Source organism: Uloborus diversus, chromosome 1 (assembly GCF_026930045.1).
Source record: "Uloborus diversus isolate 005 chromosome 1, Udiv.v.3.1, whole genome shotgun sequence".
NCBI classification, from domain to species: Eukaryota; Metazoa; Arthropoda; class Arachnida; order Araneae; family Uloboridae; genus Uloborus; species Uloborus diversus.
The window spans coordinates 157,251,205-157,274,105 of record NC_072731.1 but is presented as its reverse complement, the minus strand read 5'-3'; the positions used below and the strand labels follow the sequence as shown (position 1 = coordinate 157,274,105).

General features: G+C 30.9%; 1 protein-coding gene across 1 annotated transcript in view; it reads right to left on the bottom strand.

Annotated features, from left to right (window-relative positions):
* LOC129216501 (run domain Beclin-1-interacting and cysteine-rich domain-containing protein-like) overlaps positions 1-19,036 on the bottom strand; it is a 38,853-nt gene extending 19,817 nt beyond the window's left edge. The window contains exons 1-10 of the mRNA XM_054850719.1: positions 18,739-19,036; positions 17,948-18,060; positions 15,741-15,926; positions 14,183-14,228; positions 13,905-13,961; positions 10,564-10,611; positions 9,347-9,421; positions 6,237-6,288; positions 6,006-6,141; positions 611-679 (exon numbers count right to left, since the gene is read on the bottom strand). Coding sequence (XP_054706694.1) covers positions 611-679; positions 6,006-6,141; positions 6,237-6,288; positions 9,347-9,421; positions 10,564-10,611; positions 13,905-13,961; positions 14,183-14,228; positions 15,741-15,926; positions 17,948-18,060; positions 18,739-19,036 — 1,080 coding nt within the window. The remainder of the gene's footprint in view (positions 1-610; positions 680-6,005; positions 6,142-6,236; positions 6,289-9,346; positions 9,422-10,563; positions 10,612-13,904; positions 13,962-14,182; positions 14,229-15,740; positions 15,927-17,947; positions 18,061-18,738) is intronic.
* Between the last annotated feature and the right edge of the window lie 3,865 nt (positions 19,037-22,901).

Below are 22,901 nucleotides of genomic sequence, written 5' to 3'. Positions count from 1 at the left end.
ACTCTAAGAGAATGTGATAACATGCAGGCTAAATTTCCATTTAAGGCTTAGGTCCTTTTAAATAAGGCAAAAGAAGATTTGAAGAAAATTATTTAGAAAATTGCCAGCTCTACTTAAACCCTTCAGATGATATGCTGATGGAGATATGCTGTTATTTTCCTTTTCTTTTTATCAAATTGCAGGGCTCAAAAATTATATTGCCTGACATGCCCAGAGCATGTAAAAATTAAAATTATGTGTGAATCTTTTACCCTTACATGACCGGCTGGGCAATTAATTATCATAATTTTTGAATTGAGTATTGGTAATTTTTATGACGACTTATTATGTACCATTTCTTTAAACTTCTACTTCTGTTTTATATTGAAATAATTTTTGATTCAGGTATAAAGCTGTAAAATTTTCTGTCTGATTAATGCTATACAACAAATTCAGATATTTTTGTTACTATACAATAGAAAAACCGAGCATGCAAATTTTTTATTTGGGCATGTATTCTTTAGACAAACATGCCCGGCAGGGCATGCAAAATTTTTAAGATTTTTCTAGCCCTGTCAAATTGCAAACATTTAATGAGTTTATGCAAATTTACCAGGTCATGAAAGCTTACTTTTTCTAAAAAGTATTCTTCTTCAATAGCATCAGGAGATACAGGCCATGAATCAGGAAGTGGCAGCAACTAAAAATATTCAAATTAAACATAAAAAAAAAAAAACATTTAAATCATAAATAGAATTTAATAAACAAACACTCACAAGGTAGTATGATTGTTATCTGAAATTAAATCGATTACATAATTCCAAAAAACTGAATTAAAGAAAAAAGTTCGACAGATATCAAACAGGAATTTAGAAAAAGCAGGGCAATTCCACGTAAAAGTGGACATGATGATAGAAATTTAAAAATTGTTTTATTGCTACAAGTAATACATCAAAATGAAGCTAATAACACGAGGTTTATGATATTATAAAGAAAATTTTCATAAAAAATAACATTTTTATTTTATTTATTTATTTATTTATTTATTTATTTATTTTTTTTTTTGAGCCTAAAGTTAACATAATATAACAAACTTGTATTTAAAAAAAAACATACTATTTTCATTTGCCCAGGATTACTATTTAAACCAAAGAATTCTGTATGTGTGTATGTATGTTACTATTTGTAACATTTGTCTATCCCTTGGAACACTTAATTTTTCATAACAAAATATTTAATAGGATTTTTAGTATAAATAAAGTTATAAGGTCTTGCTGCCAAACCCGTCATAAAAAAGATGCTTAAGTTACAATAGTAAATACATTCTACCATGTAAAAATATGAAACTTTCCAAAGTTCTAATGTTTGCAGGTCTGAATAGTACAATGTTTAAATTTGATCAAATATTTATTTTCTGGGAAAATTTGGTGTGACGGGTGTGACAAACATTTGTGACGGGTTTGACAAAATCATTGGGACAGGTGTGACATCATTTAAAATAGTTTTTAAAAACTTTCTAAATGAAATAGAAAATTAAACCATTTTATTTCTTTTCAAATTAGCATTGTAGTTGAAAATAAAAATCTGAAAATCTTATTACATGACAGATTTGAATTATTTGTATTTCAATAATTTTTTGGTTATTAAGGGAGTTACTTATTTAATTCTTGAAACATTTCAAAGGAGTAAAATAACTTTAAAAGGAATTAAGTAAACAGTTGCACATTTCTATAACTACTGTGTTTTGTAAAAATGCTTCAGTCAAATTTTTTTCATGAGATAAAAAGTAATATCAGAGACACTGGAATTATACAACAAGTAAACTTTGCCCAAAATTATGGCACAAGGATGCAATATAAAGTCTCAGTAACCAATTATCACATTTACAAGTTGTGCATGGTTAAAAATAAGAAAATTTGCTCCCTTATGGAAGTAAATTACTGCATCAAGACAAATATGCTCCATGGGACATTTTAAAATGCTTGTATAATTGATCTAAAAACGGAATTTTCTTAACTATGAAAAGAGAAAAAATGTTCTGATTGCGTAGAGCTCCATCAAAAGTGAAGTATAACAACCAAACTAGTGCTTTTCTCCAGGGGGACAGAGAAGTTCCAACTGACATGAGATTAGAAAATTTTCACCATTTTGTATAGTATGCGACAGTAGTTGTATTTGTGGGGGGCTAAATGCAGTCAACATTGTCGAATTGAACTCAGTCAAATCAAAATGCTTTTCATTTACTTAATTGTTCAGTGAAGATGACAAGAATAGAACTGTATATTGAAGCAACCACTGTAGTCTGAGTGAATATCATCTGCAAGTTAGAATTAATTAATTCAGAATTAGTTCAGAGAAGCGACAGCTTTTGGGAAAGCAGCTCTGATAATCTTTAAGCTGAACAGACTGCAAAGTTTACATTGTAAATTAAAACATAGCTATCACTGCAACTCAAATGCTATATCTTACTCCCAGTCAGATTATATTAACACCTGATGTAGCTTTTATTCTTCTTTTCACTAACCACTTAAGGCAATGTACTACTACAAAGCACTACATTATTAGTATTTTTAGTGTTTTACATATCACATTTTAAAAGAAAAAATAAGTAAAGATATGCAAACTAATGGATGATCCTGTTGATTTTTCCCCGCAAAAGGTGATAGTTAAAAAAAGAAATTATTTGTAATTTCCAAAAAAAGCTACACTTGACCTAATTTTGTTAGCGGTCATTAAAGAAGTGCTAAACTAAATGTACACCCAGTACTAGCTTTTTTGCTTATGAAATGTAATTTATATTCACTACTGTCAAGTTTGTCATCTGTACTGATCACTATTCTTTTAGAAATTGCTCAACCAAGTAGCGGAATTGCACAGTGTCACATTCCGTTACACCTGTCACAGTACAAAAAAATTCCTGTTAAGTAAAAAAAAATTAAATTCATCATAAATATCATGTATTAAGTTTCATTTGAATGTCTTTTGATAGAAAAAAATTGCTATATTCATGAAACTTTAAAATATTCACAGGAATTCCTAGAAATATGAGTGCAGGTGAAAACTCATGTCTTGCAAACAACACACCCGTCACAAGAGTTTAAAAATTTCTTTAAAAAAATTGAAAAGTCCTTCAGTTTTGCTTCAATTCAATTATTCAAGCAAATGCATAGTTAAACATGATTAAAATACTTTGTTGGTAATTGTTAACTGATTTAGCACTCAAATGTTGGTTTAACCAGTTAAAAAAGTGGTCTGAATGTCACACCCATCACAATGGAATTTCCCAGCTGGCATTTGGAAATTACTTTTTGTGCTTAAGGAAATATAGCTCTACTTCTATATAAATGAAGTTGAAAGACGTTGAGCTTTAAATAAGAAAATTATACGAATAGTTAACAATAAATCTACATTTAAACATGATTAGAAATAAGTAATAATTAGAAATAAACAAAAATCAGATTTTACCCAATAACAACTTTAAGACAAAATTTTGCTACTTCCTACAGCTACATTAAAAGTTCTAATTCTAGGGACCCTCTTAATATAGCTGTCATTAAATTTATATAAAACTCCTCTCTGCACCTGGAAAGTACAGTAAAATACCAATGGTGCTCAGCTTTTTATTGTAGCGGAAAATTTAAGAAAATAAAGAACTTTGACTATTGGAAACAATTATTGGGATTTCAGAGAAACAAACTGAAAAGGTTTTAGTTATTTATTGGTTGAGCTAAATATAAATAATTTTTAAAATTAATTAAAAATATTCTTGTGCTGCCATATTGAAAAAGTTAAAAACCTAATATATTTTAGAACACCATTACATATCAATTAATTTTTCATTTATGAATGCAAATGGGAAGTCCCTATTTTTGAGGAACTGTAATGTTTTAAAAGTTTCTAAGCTCAATGGGACTTTGAACTAGAATTCTATGCAGTTTCCCTTTATTTGTTGGGTAGAAACACGAGAGTGTTACTGAAAAACCAACTGTCTAAATCAGGGGTTCCCAAATTTTTTCCGAGTCACAGCACCCTTTGAAGAATTAGAATTTTTTATTGCACTGCACCATTGTCTATATCTATGGTATGTATAGATTTATACACTACACACTTTGTGGCACCCACTTTGAGAACCCCTAGTCTAAATTAAAGGTAACTAAAAAACAATACACATTTTTAAATACCTAACTAAAAACTTAGTCAAAAAAAAAATCAATAAATGTAGGGGTAAAAGTAAAACTAAGTTTAAATTTTAATTGCTTTTTTTTAAAAAAAGGAGTCTTTTGTGTTTTATCAAGCCTACTAATAATATGTGTATCCATAGCAAATACAGCTGAACCTCAGAAATCCAAACTTGTTCTGATTCCAGGTGTGGAAAATCAAAAACTCATTTCTGTATCAGCTTTGTATCAGAAAATATGCCAATTTTGTATCAGAGCGAACAGTATTGTATCAGTAAAAACAGTTTTGTATCAGGTGAATTCATGGTTTTGTAACAAAATCTTTAATTTTGTACAGGGTCGCTACACAGTTTGAAGCAAATACAAAACATTTGTAGCAAAAAAGTAAATAAATAATTTTTAAAGCCCAATTTGGCAGCAATATTATCACTTTTAGTAAATGTACGAACATTCATAATACATACCTAACTAGAATCTTAATTTGTTTCATAGCAGTTGTTGTAAACATTTCATGCATTTAGTAATAGTATTACATGACACAGACAATAACTATAGTATTTAAATTTAAAAATGCCTTTTGTACATTTATTACTTTCAAAGCTAAAGAGAAAAAAAAATTTAAAAACACATTTTTAAGCAGTTTCTAATGATTAAAATAAAAAAAATTAAAAAAAAAAAGAGAGGGGTGGGGGATGCCGCTTAATGCGATCACTTTGGGACAAATATAATTTGATAACAATAAGGATTTTCAGAGGTACTTTTTTCTTTACTGGAGTAGACTACATATGTTACTACACAGTTAAAATTTTACTAGATAGGTGGCACTAAATGCAGAGTAAATAATTCACCATTCCACTTTGACCTGCTATTTCATGCAAAACATGAACTTAATTTTATTCAAAACATGAAATAATCATTAAAATAAGAAAAGAAACAAGTCAATTTAAAGTAACGTAGGCTAAAATAACTCCGGTTTTTCAAAATTGTTGAAAAACTTACAGGATGTGAAAGGATTGAAACTTAAAGCACATTAGCAATTTTCAGCCATTCTAAAGAATTCTTTACCCCTCCTTTTGCTTATATGCTTTTTTTTAGCTGAGAAAAAAAGTGAATGCAACTGATTTTTCTTCTTGTAGTAAATGTTATTGGTTGATAAAATCGTGAATTTAGCCGTTTTATATCAGCTCATATCAGAATTTGAAAATTGGCGCAGTTTGGCCCAGATTTGTCACCCCTCTGATTCTGTAAAGTTTGGATTTACTGGGTAGCCTATTTAAACTCTTGTTGCGAGCTACATAGAGGTCTGAAACACATTAAGTTAATAACAAAGCAACTTTACCCTGATAAAGCATGGGTGCTTAAAATGCATTCCACGTTATAGTAGTAGGACTATTGTGGTAAGTATGTACAGTACAATATAAAGAAGTATGAAGTGTTATCAACCCAATTCAGTTAATTAAACCAAAGAAGGATTACTGAACTATGTTCTATATAATAAGGTAGAGCTGTATTATACTTTTTATTCAATCAACACTTGCGAAAAGTTACTATCATTAAAAAAATGAGCTTTGGTTTTGAATCTTAGTTATTGATATTTTTCTTTTTCCAAATCTAATATCAGCCCTTTACTTTGCAAGCTGTTCAGATTATATGGATATTCTGATCTCTGGGGTTTGGATTTTAGAGGCTCCACTGCACTTTTCCAAGTTGTAACAATGAAGTTGTGAAATTACCTTTCTTTAATGAAAAATCAACAATTTAACAAAAAAACATTTACAACACAATCATCCATTTAATATAACAAGCATTTTAATTATCTGATATTCATCTATTGGAAAATAACAGTACCCTTTGTGGTGCCTCTTGCTCAGAAACCAACCATTGTAATTCTGATGCTTTTGGCAAATGTTTTTCAGAAAATCTTCTTATTAAAGACAAAGCAACAGATTCAGCTGATAGATTATTTGACTCTGAGTCTAAAAATCTGAAATAAATAAAATATTCACGGTAGAAAAATATTTAAGAACATCCTTAAGTCAATCTTAGAAGTAACAAATGAATAACAAACACAGGGCATACTTTTTATTTTCAACATCTTTGGCAGGAAATGGTATTCTGTGAATGTCTGCATCTATAACACAAATGAAATTTGAATAATTAACTAAGAGTTAAGAAGAAAGAAAAGTGTTAAATATATTTAAAAAAAAAACGTTTTGCAAAGATGTATCAAACTGTTGAGCTAAGGTCACCCATAAAATTAGGGTTGGAACATATTTGTCAAAAGTGGAAAAAACGACAAAAACCGTTTGAGTAAAAATACCTATTTCACTTTTTGCCAGAGTGGCAAAATTAGTTAGTCTTCATTCAAAGGGATGTAACTATATTTTTACTTCTTTTTTTATAAGTTATAATACGAATAGAATTATATGTATCATTGAAACAGGCATCTAAATGGAAAATTTGTATTCTTTTATGCTTTGTTTGATAAACACTATGAATATAGAATAATGAGATAGTAAATAACAAGAAGAAAAAAAATCAGCATCAAGCCAGGAGTTCATTTGAATTCAAATTATTATGTTTTTTGCGATCACAAATTGCAATAGGATACTCTTTGAGTTTCTTGTTTCTACAAATGAAATGGAAATGGAGAAGAAATTTGCACCTGTCATATTCTTACTGGTAGTTTTCTAGATTAAGTAATACAAGGCTAATCCATTAAAAAAGAAATGGTCATTAGGGTGCGGTAGAAGAGACCCTGCGAATTTGCCGGGCGCCTCACATTTAGTGTGCAGAAATCCACTGCGCATCGCTATACACTGGCTTTTGTTGTCACACATCAACTTACATTTCAGCATGAAAGGATCTCCACTTTGAATGGCTGCTTTGAAAATACAAACGCAGTTCACAGGTTATGACATGTAAAATCATTTTAATTTTGAAAAACAGATTTAAGTAAAAAATATTCAAACTGAAATTGAGAAAAACATTTCATTGAAACGTATTTATGAAAAAATTTGTTTCTTTAAAACAAGATTTTTTGCACGCTATCTTAGTGAGTTTTAAAACGGGACCGAATTTTATGTTCATTGTAACGGACATTTGGTTGTATCGGTATTCATTGTAACAAGATTTAACTGTATAGCTTATTTAATTAGCATACAAGGAAGTCTTGTTACAATTATATCAGTTTTTTTTCCCAATAGAGGACATCACAAAAACAATTTGGACTAGAAATTAAAATGAAACTAAATGTAGTAATATTTCCCATGGATATAAATTAGAGTTTCCAACCCCGAAATCCTGTGGGATCCTGCAGAATATTTAGCGGGATTTTGCTCTCAATCCCGCTTTTTTTTTTTTTCTATTCAAGTTCCAGCTTTTGCTGCTCATTAAATGATTATTTTCACAAGCATCATCTGAAGTTTGATGATCACAATATCAATCTCCTTCCTCGTATATCTGCAAGAAGAGCAAGTAAAACTCTGTCGCATATGAGCAACAATGAATTTACCATTTTCGAAGACAATAAAAATAGAATAAATTTTTCTGATAATGAACTGGTATTCTCACTCGAGGTTTCAATTTTCATACATTCAGCAATTGAGAAAATGCGTAAAACTTATGAGCATTTTCAAAAACCATCACTAAAATTTAAAATCCAGTAAATTAAGATTAAAGTAATAGAAAAAGTGTACTCCAAATTCTAAAACTCGCTGAGTAGCCTGAATGCAATGTTGGAGCACTTCTGTAAGCTTTAGTAATGCACTCAAAACCTAAAAGTTACAAAAAGTGCACTCCAAGGAAGAAAGCAATGAAAAATCTGACATTATTTATATATTCGGCACAATTTTAAAAGGTGTGACAGAAACTTGTATGAAACACAGGATGACTCTCATGGCAGTGCAGTAAAGCTGCTCATGTTTTTGAATTCCTCTTTAAAATGAGAGGTAAAATGGTGGAAATTATCCAAAATTTTTTACTGAGACTGCAACTTGGTGAAATCAAGCAGTATTTACACCTTGCAGTAATGAATCAAACACTGAAACAGTAGAGAACGTTAAAATAAAGCAACACAGGTATAATCAATGCAAGTTAAATTGGATACAGCAAAAGGCATATCCAACAGACATCGTTTTTGTCTAAAATTTGCAGTTCTTGAGCAAAAACCCAGCATAGGAAAAGAAAAATCTATTTCAGAAGGTGGTGATGTTAATGCAGATCTTTTTCTAACTGTACACAATTATTTAATTTTAGTAAAACCAACTGCAGTGGGGCCACAGCAGGCGTTTTCGTCAAGCGCATTATTTTCAGAGTAAAAATCCTTTCCCATCCTATTTGAGATGCACACTTTTGCTTGACCAAACGATAATTGCTAATTAGAATCTGACTTTGTAGTGCTTTACAATTGCTGTATGGAATTCAAGCAGACTACTAATTCAAGCAATAAAAGCAGTTTACCTAGAAAGTACGACTTTTTCTCATTGTTGTAAAAATGTATTTTTTGAAGAATAAAGTCAATCCTGCGGGATCTCGGGATCCTGCATGATTGGCTTTTTACGATCCCGCAGGACTGAATTCGGAGCGGGATTGGAAACTCTAGTATAAATGACACGTTTCTTAATCCATCTCAAGATGCAAAAGATTCAAATAAGCAGCAGTCAAAATGACAATTTTTCTGCCCGACTAACATTCTTTTAGCACAAATATTGAGAACAGCCTAGATAAAAAATTTTCAAGTAGAGGGTGTAAAGTCCGTTGTATCATACCACCCCAAATACATCGCAAAACATTCTTTTGATTTTGTCGAGTCAAGAACAAAAATCAGTAAAAAAATTAAATAAATAATAAACATTATAATTAATGAAATAAATTATGAAGGACAAGTACTTCGTTAAAATAGCAAAAAACACAGGAATTTCTATATTTACATTTCTCAAAATAAACTGCAAAATTCATAGGATTATAATCAACTGAAAAAAATCAAGAGCAATAGGGGGAGGGCATACCCCGTGAGCCCTTCCCTTGTGTTCACTAATATTGAAAACAGCGCAGACAAAAAATAAAGTAATTACTGAAAATGCTATTGACACTTATACTTATTTTTCATACCATTTTTAAAGTTAGAATATTTATTTCAGCTGTATAAACCGTTTCATAAAAATAAGTAAATAAATAAAAGTTTATACCAGAATATAAAGATGCCATAGATAGAGATAAACCATTTTCTTTTATTGAACTCAAGTTGGATTCAGTATGTTCAGCTATAATATAAAAATATGATTTACAAAAACCATTGATTTAATTAAACTGAGAACATTTTGTATTCATATATATATATATGTGTGTATATATATATATATATATATACATATATATATATGTGTGTGTGTGTAAAATTAAGCAAACAAAATTTCAAATATTAAACAAATTATATAAAATTAATGATGATAAAAAGGAAAATTGCAAACAGCTATTAAATAGGAAAAGATAAAGTATGAATCCAGAGCTCATCAGCCGTGGAGGATTCATTTAATTATGGTCAAAAGACCAAAAATTTTTTTTAACTATGAACTAAAAGAGAATGTTTAAGCTCCAGTACATGCAATATAGAGTAACATAGGGCAAAAGCACCACTTGCTAAACTAAAAACAATAAACTGTAAGGCTGTTCAAACAATAGGTTTGAGCTCTAGTTTATTGTTTTTAGTTTAGCAAGTGGTGCTTTTGCCCAATGTTACTCTATATTGCATGTACTGGAGCTTAAACATTCTCTTTTAATTCATAGTTAAAAAAATTTTTTGGTCTTTTGACCATAATTAATGAATTCTCCACGGCTGATGAGCTCTGGATACATACTTTATCTTTTCCTATTTAATAGCTGTTTGCAATTTTCATTTTTATCATCATTAATTTTATATAATTTGTTTAATATTTGAAATTTTGTTTGCTTAATTTTATATTTACTTGGCTTTTTAGTTTTGCTGCGTTGCGCATCTATGGGCTTTTGGTGTGGTCTTTTTAATATTTTTCACTTTTATTATTATATATATATATATATATATAATTAAGTTGAATTTGTAAATTTTCAGTGCAGGAGTGCCAATGAGAAATAATAATTGAATCTGAATTTGTGACAAATTTTATGTGAAAGGGGACCAAACCACTCTACATATTGTCACCTTAGAGCAACAATAAGATATCTTAGTGTTTTTTCGCGGGTTAGATATTTTACTGTTACTCTGAGGCGATGATATATATGTATATAAAAATATAAAAGAACAAACAGAAAGAGCAAAAAAGGAATGCATTAGAAACTAAACAGCATTAAACATAATTTATTTCTACACTGTCTGTCAATATGACATCCTCATGCACAGTTTAATTTTGCAAAAATAAATAAATACCTGAAAGCTCTAAATCATCTACTTCTTCTTCACTACCAATGCTATCGGCTGAAAATTAAAAAAAACTTTTATAGTTTATTTTTTTCTAAAAATTTCATTATGAATGAATGAGTTGTGCAAGAAAAAAAAATTATAATTTTATAATGTGCTAGAAGAAATTATTCAATGAAAAATGGTTAAAAAGATACACATAAATATAACAAAATAACATATATCATTAGATACAATGCTACAAAACAACGTGCTATCAATGGCAATTGCAATGCTGAGGGCACAAAAGATTTTAAGGGAAGGTAAGCAGATTGTAAGATAAACATTGTTATGATTCACACAAAACAAAAAATGTTGATAAAATATGAACATCATGCATATCTCTACTAACTACTGTGTATGAGGGTATGAATTCAAAAAAAAATTAATTAAACTAGTGAAACTTACAATATAAATATCAGTTGTTAAAGTCGTAGGTATTTCAAGAAATCATTTTAAAGTATTTTCAGGCAGTAGCATCACTACGGGGAGAGGGGATGTTATATCGCGGATTTCACTCATCAGCATGGTAACACTCAAAAATGAATTTGCGGGTTTATGGAAAATATAAAAATTCTAGTTCTGAAGAATTTCCCAACTATTTTAATTTATCAAGCGCAGTAGCATCACTACAGATGAAAAGGGAGCGTTTATGCAAGATGACATCTGTCTACGGGTAATGACACCAAAAAGGGGCTTATGAGTTCAAGAAAAATATAAATACTTCAATGCTGAAACTTTTTTCCAATATTCAAAACTCTATTTAATTCCTGAAGCACTAACATCACTAATTGCACTTGCGCGCGGTGCAGTATCAAATACAATGGAGGAGCAAAGGCAGCAGCTGTCCGTTCCTAAAGCATGAAAGGGTATACCATCCAAAAGGCTGCCACTACTGCTTCCCCCCAAGCTTACATGAACCCTAAACAATCAGAAATATTTCCAGTAACAAAACTATATTGATAAGATACATTCCCAAGCATTTCCACCAAAAACTTTTGTCTTAACAAGCATGGATACAAGGGCAATAGACCTTCCCCTGAAAGGCAAGCATATATGAATAATGAACTAAAACTTTATAATTTTTCCCTTTTACAGCATTTTTTTGGGAGAAAGCTAAAATCAGAAATGAGCTGCTCAGTGCCGAATCTAGCGAGTATAGAGCCCTTGCAACTTCTGAGCGCGGAACATTCAAGTGTGGAAAAACAACACAGATCCAAATGAGGGATCATTACCTCCTTGACGAGAAAAAAGATAGCTTGTGTTTTCTGGCTTTTAATTTTGGAAAATTTTTCAATGTAAATCACAGATCTTCGAGCCCCTTCCAAATGTCAAGAAAGATAATTTAAAGTAGATCACTATTCTGCTGCAGGCAGGTCAAGAGCACTAACTGCAAATTCTTAATTTTGCATTTTTTCGTATTTTTGTCATCTGTTGTACGTTAGCTTTATTGTACAGGCTTGCTTATTTGGTTTCCAGTGTTGTGTGGCCTACGAGTTTTGTAGGAAAACACCATTGAGGCCCACTAACTACTATAAATTACTTGTACATCCAAAATTTACTCTGGGTGGTGGGGGCAGCTGCTCATTACGGTTCTTACCCTAGTTAGGTTCTAATTGAAAGTGTGTTAAAATCAAGAGCTCTCGAGATGTTAATCCCATTCTCCTCCCATGCTGCACATGCACCGACATAGATATACTGTGCAAGAACAATTTTCAAAATAATTTTAAAGAAAGAAATCCACTTTTTATTGCATTGACATACATAGCTGGCACAGCTGCTGTAAGAAAACTCAAAAACAAGTCATCAAGTTTAAAGCTCCATGAGATTTTTATCGCTGTTTTTCTTCTACCAGGGAGTTGGTATCTGGATTGAAACTAGATAGATTTAGTCTCAAATAACTTGCGTCATTTAATGCATTCCTACATTTTTTTTTTAAAAAACTGTAATGAAAAGTCTCATTCAAATAGGTAAGTTGATGAAAAGTCCTCAAGTGTCTCAATTCACTGGTTAGTCATGCCAGTTCAACAAAGGAGGAGTCATTTTAATTTGAAGCTTGAAGCAAATTACTAGTGGATTATTTGGCAATTTATTTTAAATGTGTTTCTGATTCATTAGCTTTTCATCTTCAATTTTAGGGGAAAGTTCCTAAGAAATATAAAATCACTTTCTTAAAGTTCCTTTTTCGCTATGAGCCAGGGAGAGATTTTGAGTGGTGGTACATCTAATAAGCGAATTTTCGCAAAGAACGGAAATTAAGACCCCAACATTTATCTTGGTTCGAATCCTCGACCAATGTCCACGGCCCAATAATACGCTGTTCACGGCCTACTTGTGGGCCGTGGCCCATGGTTGGGAACCGCTCATGTATGGTATAAAGGAATTTGGGTTCTTGACGTTCTGCTGAACATAGTCGAAATAGAAGGGCTTCAAAGGACATGTCTTAGCAATAAATAAACACACAATATAAAAATAAACAAATATTAAAGAAGTATGTGCAAAAATTTTAAAATATTTTAGTTGCATGTAAATTTTAAAACTGTTAAGAATGTAAAATAAAGCAACGCGAAAAAAGTAAATATAAGCACTTAATAAGAGTTTAAAACTCAGCAAGCAGATGTTTCTAGTCCAACAAAACAAGCCTCTTCATCAGGGCATGAAAAAATAATGGTTCACGAAAACCTAACTGACAGTCAAGTGGTTGAGTTCACTTGACCGCTGGGCCTTGAAACAGCCGCCTGCTGAGTTTTCAACCCCTTTTAAATGAGAAAAATAAATACCTTTGTGCTGAACAGTAAAGTAAAACAAAACAACGTTAGAAGAAGCACAAATTTGTAAATAACAGCAGACACGTGTTTCGGCGTTACAGGGAACGCCTTTTTCAATGCAAAAAATAATGAGCTTTTTTGCATTGATAAAGGCGTTCCCTGTAACGCCGAAACACGTGTCTGCTGTTATTTACAAATTTGTGCTTCTTCTAACGTTGTTTTGTCTTACTTTACCCTTTTAAATGGTTTTATTTGTACTTTTATTCATGTTGTCTTATTTTACTCATATGTTAGTAGAAAGTTCTAGACTGATTTTTTACATAGGTTAATGATAGTTAAATATTTTTTATTTTTAATAAATTATGTTACAAAATGCCAAAAGTTAAAGTTGTTAGCAATTTTCAGCATAATAAAATGAAGCAATTTGATTTTGTTAGTCTTTTCACATAGAAACTGCTAACTGAATTTTTATCTTTGTCAGAAAAAATTAAATGCATGAAATAACAATAAAAATTAAAAAATAAAAATATTTAAAACCCATACCTTCAAATTCTGATGAATGAGAAGACACAGGAGGAGAAGCACTTTGACTAGTTGCAGCTACAAAAAATGTACATAAATAAATCACAGCAATGAATAACTGTACTAACTTTAATAAGCTTCACTTAAGTTATAAAATTTGACATCAAAATATTAACTTGATACAGTTGATAATGTGCAAAAGTTATAAGAATATGTATTATAAAAACGTTAAAGCTTTTTTTGATATTATAATGATGCAACATTTTAAAACACAACTCTAAAACAGAATAATTACTTACTATCAGTTTTGCCATCACTCAAGAGGGCCACATTTTTCTGTGTTTTCTGAAATTAGACAAAGATTGAAGTAGTTTTTAAAAATAATGCAAATATTGGGTGGGGAGAATATTTGATGCAACAAAAAAGAATTTAAATTAAAAGTCATTAAAATATAACTGTTAAAAACAGAAAGTAAAATTTCTTTAAGAACTATATGAATACTACATATATGAAAATATACAACAATCTAACTTTGGAATTTGTAGACATTCAAATTAAACAGAGAAAAACTTGAATTAAGAATCATCATATTTTTGTATTTTCTACAAAATACATTCTTTTATATAGTTTTTTTTCCATCCCCTTCAGGGACAATTTATAAAATTTAAGGTATGTCTAACAAACTGCCAACATTAACATTATTTCTAACTGTTCTATATATTTATTTAAAATTTTCATTTTAAACTAGCTGTGTTGCCCGACTTTGCTCGGTATACCTCGCAAATAAAAGTTATATCAAGTGATGCATGTTCATCAGGCTTGACCAAAAAAAAAAAAATCTGCAAAATTTCCCGACAGATTGCGGAAAAATGACCAAAAAGAAAGGATTTTAAATTCTCCGATTGCAGGAAAAGCCTCAAAACAAAAGTTAGAATTTTATTTGTTCATATTCAAGGGAAAAAAATGGCAAAAGATGTTTCTTCTCAATGATTTTTTTCACGCTACAAATTTAAATTACAGCATTGTTCAACAATGGATTTCTAATTAAAGGCTTACCTTCATTTTAGCACGAAATTAGTTAAAAACAGTTATAATTCTGGTTCTAACTACCTTGGAACATTGGAACAAATTTTATCTGATACAGAAAAATCAGGGTTTTCTTTGGATATTTTATTCTAATTTTTGCGAGCATTTTTTCGCCTTCGTATTAATAGAAAAACGCATTTACCGAGTCCTAAAAATTAAATTTGAATGGTTCGGTATTTTTTTTGGCATTTGAAAACCCTCCGAAGTTCTTTCTTGGGTGCCAAAATACCTGCCTGCCCTATTTAGTTGAGATCCGACGTAAACTGGATTTGTGTAAGACACATATATACATATATATCCATTCGTTATTTGTTTTATTTATATAGATGGGTAAAAGGAGCTAAGTGAAAATGAAGAAGACAAATCTATCGCACAGACCCAAGTGACACGTGAAACAGCTTTACAACATATAAATATACTAAGCTACAACAGCACAGTTCAACAACAATCCAAGTTTTTATAAATAATCTTAATCATGCCCATATCTAGTCACTTTTCCTACTAAATTAATTAAACAATTTATTTGTAAGTAATTTTAAAGCTGTATATTTGCTAAGAAATGTATTCCAAGTTTAAATTAGCAGTTTAATTGAGTTTTTAATAAACATTCAAAACATAATAAATGTAATGAAAGATTTCAGTTATTTTTTTTCACTTTACAGAAATTTTTAATCAAATGAAACTTGTGTGTTTTTCAAAGTATTTGAATAAAATAAGTAATAAAAAACATGCATAATCGCTAATAATATTTCAAATTTCAAAACTCATTACCTGTTTTCGAACCTCCTTTCGGCGAATCCTGATTCTCTGTGAGAATTTTCTTTGAGTATGCTTCTGCTGAGATTCAAGTTCATCTTCACTAGATTCTACAGCTTCTCTTAATTTTAAAGTACAAACCCATTTCATATGTTCAATAGCAGATATTAATGCTTCAGATATACAGAAATGGGCATTCTCCTATATAATGAAAATTTACAAGAGAATTTTTAAAAAATTCAAATTCATGCAAACAGAAAAATTAAATTTTTTTAAATTAATTTTTAAAAAACTGAAAGGTGAGACATGATTTGCCTTATTTTCAGAAAAATGACCAACAAAAAATATTATTCAGTAAAAATACCTATTTAGGCAATAAAGCGGTAATATAAATTAAAAATAATAACTACATGATCTACAGGATATCTGCTATATTTTGAGTTTTGAAATCCATGACTTTCCCTGACTTCTGCTCGTAATTTTCCATGACTCACAGGATGCAATATTTCCAGGGAAAAAACATTACTTTTTCATAAGAATATCTTAATTAGTGTTTCGTGAGTATAAAATTGCAACTATCTGATCTATGCTTTGGACATGTTTCTAAAAATTCAAATTAAAGTGAAATGTAACAAGTTCAGCTACTATTATAACTAAACTACAATTTATGCAATAAGGACTAGTGATATACACATGAAATAATTACTTAATTTTTTTTAACTTAAGTTTTTACTTAATTATTATGCTACCAAGGACATACATTTATAAATCTAAAATTTTTGAAAATATTTTTTGGATTCCAATAAATCATACAAAATTTTTTCTTTTGGTAAAAAGTTACATGTAAACAAATTTATTATTTTTCTCCGAAAAATCTGTTGTGATACACAATAATTTTTCAATCACTGATAATGCTGAAAAAAAGTTTTAGTTACAAAATGATTTTCCAAAATAGAAGAAGCTTTAAACATGCAGCAATAATAATGTGAAACTACTGGTGAATAGTGAAACATTTAAACTTCACTTTTATTTATTTTTCCACTTGAATTTATAAAATAAATATTTTATTTTTTAACAAATAATGAATCTAAAAATTATTATTTATTTAAAGCTAAATGTTTTCTAAAAAATTAGTGACTAATAATAATTTAGTAATTACTAAAATTGAGTTTACAAAAAATAAAATGAACAAATAATCAGAAAAAATATTAAATTAAAGTGTTTAATAATTAATCTACCAGATATCTCCTAAGTGTCACTATTTAATTTTTCAGACCAATTTATTTCCTAAAATCTCCATTAACTTAAGACACTGGTGAAAATCAATGATAATTTTTACAAGTCTCTTGAATCAAGGTGGATGCAAAAGACTTAAAATTTCTGAGTCAAATGAGAGCGGCAAAATTAGAAGTCCTCAAGTCTTCAACTACACAATAAGACGTACAAGGAGGGTAAAAAATAATGCTAAATATATAATTATAAATGTCCAAATGGTAGAATCACACAGTAAAGAAAAACAAGCAATTATTATAGCAGCGGAAGCAATTAGATTTCGAAATGTGTGAAAAATCAGGATTGATGCATTAAAGCATAAGAAACGGCTAAGATGCGTACATTTTGCACTAAATCTGAACAATTTGATAGAAATGCAGATGCTTGAACTCAAAATTCATAACCAGTTGTCAGTTTCCATGGTTTTTGAGCATTTTTTGCTGAAAATCATGACCATTATCGAAAATAGTCAAAATCCACCACTTTCCAGGTGTGCGGATATCCTGAAGGTTAAATTCGTAACATTGTCAACAGCCTGTCAACACAATCTGTACAAACTAGTAGTAAAATAACGTTTTAGATAACAGATGAACAGGGCTGTGTAAAATATTTTTTCATGTGTATTTTTGGATATTTTCTAAGGGTATTGTGAAGTGATAAATATGCCACTGAATTTAAAATTTCTGGTGATTTTTATGCACTATATATTATAGTACAGGTTGACTATTCCATATCAAAAAATGCACACAAATATCGATTTTTTGCAAAAAAAACATTCAAGTTTAAATGAGGATGAAAGTTGATGACTTATGAGATGAACAAAGTTAAAGAAAATTTGAATTAGAAATCACAAAAATCAATTTAATCATAATTAAATTTATATAACAATCAAATTAAAAGCAAAAAAAAAAATGAAATGCAAATAAAGAAACAAAATAACATATGTATACCCTGTCAAGTTCAGCAGAAATATTAAAATCATTTGAAGACAAAAAACTAGTAATACTTTGTCCTTGTTGTGGTCTAGGGAAGAAGCATTCAGTCGGCACTGTTATCTGGTGTCCTAAAATTTCAATATATATATATATATACTAAATATAAATGGTTAATGCACATAATATGATGTACTATATACAAACATTTTCTGCTTGCTACCTCTAATACTATTATAAACTGCAATTTTCCAATCACGCTAAAGAACTAGAACAGAACATTTTTTTCAATTGGGCTATTAAAGCTAACAAATGAAAAGACGCCAAATAAATGATGCAATTTTAAAGCAGCACACAATTACAAGTTCTAGTTGCTGGGTTTTATTCCCCCCCCCCACACATAATATTTAGATATCTCAAAACAATCCCCTCTAGTGCAAAATTAGTTGTTAAAATAGTCATTGTTTAACAGTTTCAATCCAACGTGAATTTGTGCATAATCATCTGATTATATCTTTTTTATAAAATATTATCTATGAAATTCTGACTAACTTTACCTACTTTTCGAATTCAATTTGATTCAGCTAAAATATTTTCCCCACAGAGGAACCTCATGTACTCAATTTTACCCCTACTCCACAAAACACAGCAGCCATAAAAATAAGTAATGCCACAGATGAGTTAGAAACTTTAATGTGAAACATATATGTTCTAAAAACTTACTTAATAAAAAAGTGCACCCAAAAAAAAGGTGACAAAGATTTATAGAGAAAGTGTAAAATTTAAATTTAAGTACAAAATACAAGTACCTTCAAAAATACTTTTTCGTTTAATTCCTTTAGTTTCAGAGAAAGAACTTGGCAAGGAAAACATTTCGGGACTTTCAAACGAGTCAGATGGAACTGTTTCCCAAGCATCAGATCTTGATCTGGAACGCAGCTCTTTGAAATCACATAAGTTATCCCCAGAGTAGCTAGCCTCATTCTGTTCAATGTCTTCAAGTTCTTTAACATCGATAATAGATATTTGGCTGTAAGCAGAATCAAGACTTGCATTTCTTTCGCGTACTGTTGAAGTACTGCTACGTCGAGAATCAATATCATTCATCACAGTAGAAAAGGAAGGTGATTCCGATCTATTAATTTGGTTTGCATCCATACGGCTATTCAATAAATCTGTTGAACAATCTAAATAGTCAATTGACGTAGTTCTAGAAGGTTTAGTATATGTTCCATCACTGTATTTTGAAGCTTCAGAGCATACTTTTAAAAGGTTTGGAAAACTATTGCTGTGAAAACTTTTAAAATCATTAGAACATACTTTTGCTTTAGACATTGATTTAGTTTCAACATATGAATCAAAAACAGGCTCTTCGAAAGCTTTATTTTCTATTGTGGATGAAGTAGTTCTTTGGTTATTTACTGAAGAAAAGTGTGTCTTAAAGTTACTATCTCTAGCATGATTTGCTTGTGAAAATGAGGAATACTTTTTTCTAGCATGCTTAGGTGATTTAATATATTTGCTATAGTTCACTAATGACTTCTTTTTTGCACAAAGATCGCTTATATTAATGTTTTTATCAGCTTCGGACTTATGATGTATGATTTCTGACATTTTTTACAGACCATAGAATGCATAAAAATACTTGATTCTGATGTTGCAAGTTTCTAAAAAAACAAAACAAAAAAAGATGCTGAAAGTACATATAAAAAAGAAATGCAGTAATTATTTGCAGTAACTAATTACATTGAGCTTTCAGTCACAAAACAATTAAAACAGAACACTGAAAATAGGGTAACATTTACACAACATTAATGACTTCGAGGTGAATATTTCAAAGGAATTGTAACAGAAGTTACTTTTCTACATAACAAAAAGAAATATTCAATTTCATGAACTTTTGAAGAAACTAAGATCGTTACCTTTATATCAAACAGAACAGCAAAAAACGTAAACAAACCAATATGAGGAAACTTCAGTCAAAAATTTGGAGGACGAAATACATATTTCAGGGATAGCGACAGCATTTCATTTCTCCACCTTGAATGTCCAGGTAGCAGTTTTGGCAAAGATTAATATTAACCAATATGACAACAAGACAAATCCGATAGTTCTTATTTACTTTGACAAACTGCCTGATATCAGATGACTCAATATTTCATTTATTTTGCTACACTATTATATTACATTACATTAGATGCCCTGGCATTTAAAAGGAAAACGAGACGACTAGAGTTTTGAATCAAACGCCTCTTCTTTTCATGACAGCAATTTTTTCTTCTTTTTTACTGCGGTGCGATCGATTAGTAGAGGACAAGGAGGCTTATTAGGTTTTAAAAGGCCTTCTACTCCCTGGCAGAGGAGTACTCATACTGTGTGCTGCAACCCCCTGGGGTGCAGTAGGAGGAGACAAGGGATGCCGCGAAGTGTTCATAGTATCAATGTATGCTGTGAATCGAAAACGTTTGGGAACCCCCGGATTAACACTTATCTACTAGTATAGTGCCTTCTAGGCACTATACTACTCGAGTCTCTGGGACTCTAATGGAACTACGTTCCATAAGTCTACGCAACGCAGGAAGTTCTCCAAGTCTGAAGGAGCCGGAAAGTTCTTAAACTCTATTTTTATCCTCAATTACATAAAATTTCTCGTAAATCAAATTAGTGAATGCTTATTTTTGGGTCATTGAGTTCCAAAATTTTACACTTCCTTTCTAACGTAAGTAGAGAGAAGGGGCCCTACTCGGCCCAGAGGTCCAAAAAAAACCTATCATAACCCCCCCCCCCCCCAAACACGTCATCGCTCTCCTATGACAATAATTTGCATTTCTTCGGTCACATCATTGCTTGCTACAGAAAGCCGGGAAAGTCTGAATCATAGTCCCACGAGGGATCGAAAAAATTCAGGAAGGAGGTTTTGTGTGTAGAACCTGGATTGGGAGACTCTGATGTCGCGTCACGTATGTTTAAGAAAATCTTACAACAAACCAGGGCCGTCGACTACCCAGGCAGGCCCATAGGCGCCTCGTATGGGGGGGGGGGGGGGTAAAACTGCCCTCTCACTTCCAAAAGTGGTGAGGGCTTGCCCCTCTCATTTCAGAGTAAAAAATAATGATCGATTGAAAAAATATTTTTTATAGGGTTGATTGATTCATTTCACGAAGTTAAAAACTAAAAAGTTCAAATAAATGAACTTTTCTCGTCTTCTTTCATAAGAATGAAACTTTAGAATGGAGGAGGGGAGAGTCTACAATGGTCATCCGTCCCGATTTTTTTTTTATGCCATAGTCATAATATTAAAAGCTAGTAATAAACCCCGATGGCCACTTGTCCTAACCCTTAAACCCCTACACTTCTTTTGACCGCCGACTTTTTTAGTTCATCATCCACCTACAGGGCCCTTGTCAGTCTGGTGGATTAGCTTACGGAACCCGAATAGGAGTTACCATTAAGGAATTCCGATTGAGTTTAAACTGACCAAGGAGTTCGGATTTCTTCCCTACTAGCAAAATTTCTTGCATCAACCTTGACAGATCTTGATATTATACTGACGGCGTCAATATTGACGTGTTTCATACTGCATAAAGCTTGCATAAAGATTAAAAAGCAATATTACAATAACAACACGTATGCAACATTGCATTCATCCTAAAATATCAATATTGATATTACCTTAAAACAACAACATTGCATACATGTTGACGCCGTCAAGATGATATTGATTTTATGCTGTCGCCGTCAAGGTAATTAGTACACAATAGAACAGGTGGACCTTCGTTGATACTTGCGCATGCGCACAGCTCTTTCTACCCAGCGTCCCTCGCATTGCTAGTACATTGATTCAGTCGGTTCAGAGGAGTTGCACGTGGCGTTGCATTTTTTAGGCTTCGTTAAGTTGGTTGTTTAGTTATTAGTGTGGAATAGTATTGTTTTAGGAATAACTTATGACTAACTGATATTTGCATTTGTTTATTAATATAGTACTAAACAAGTCATATCGCAGACGATGTGCGATCAATGTTAGAAATGGCCGAAAATAACAAAGGACATGAAGCCCAGAATTTCGTATTATCACTTCAATCTCACGAGTAAGATTAATTATATTCAATGGTTATTTATGTTATTCTTTGAGATAAATTCATATGTTTTGTTCATGGAATATTTTCAATGCTGACATCCATTTGAAAATGAACTTTATTGTATTTATTTATTTATTTATTATTTTGCTACCTTTACTCTTAAATGTGCTATAAAAACTTCCGCAATTATTCCTAAATAGGCATTTTATGTCTTTATAATACAATTAGAAGCATGAATTTAAAAAATAAGTCAAGTATTACGCAAAACGAAGAAACTTTCATTTTTTAAATTAAATTGCGAGTACTTTATATCTTTATATGAATTTCCGATCAGATGTCAGCTTTAAGAAAATATTCTTAGACTAGAAAACTATCTTGAAGAATAACAGAAATAATTAAAGAATGAAATTTAATTCTCGAGTTTGAAGTGAAAATAATACAAATAAATAAATGGCTAAAACACCTTGCAAACGTGCTGATTTCATACTGTCATGTCAATGTATCCTGACATTTTCCTGTCATATCAATACGTATGCAATATTACAAAAGCAAGATCATCTTGCCTAGACCTTGATTTCATGCTGTCATGACAACATCTTGATATTATCCTGTCATATCAATACGTATGCAAGATTACAAAAGCAAGATCATCTTGCCTAGACCTTGATTTCATGCTGTCATGACAACATCTTGATATTTTCCTGTCATATCAATACGTATGCAATGTTACAAAAGCAGCCTACCTTGATATTTTCCTGATATTATGCTGCATACACCTTGTCCGTCAATATTGTGGCAGCCTGCTGACAGCATAAAGGGAGTAACATAACAACATTGAGGCAGTATTAATGCAAGATGATTTTTCTTGCATGTCAACCTTTATGCAATACTGA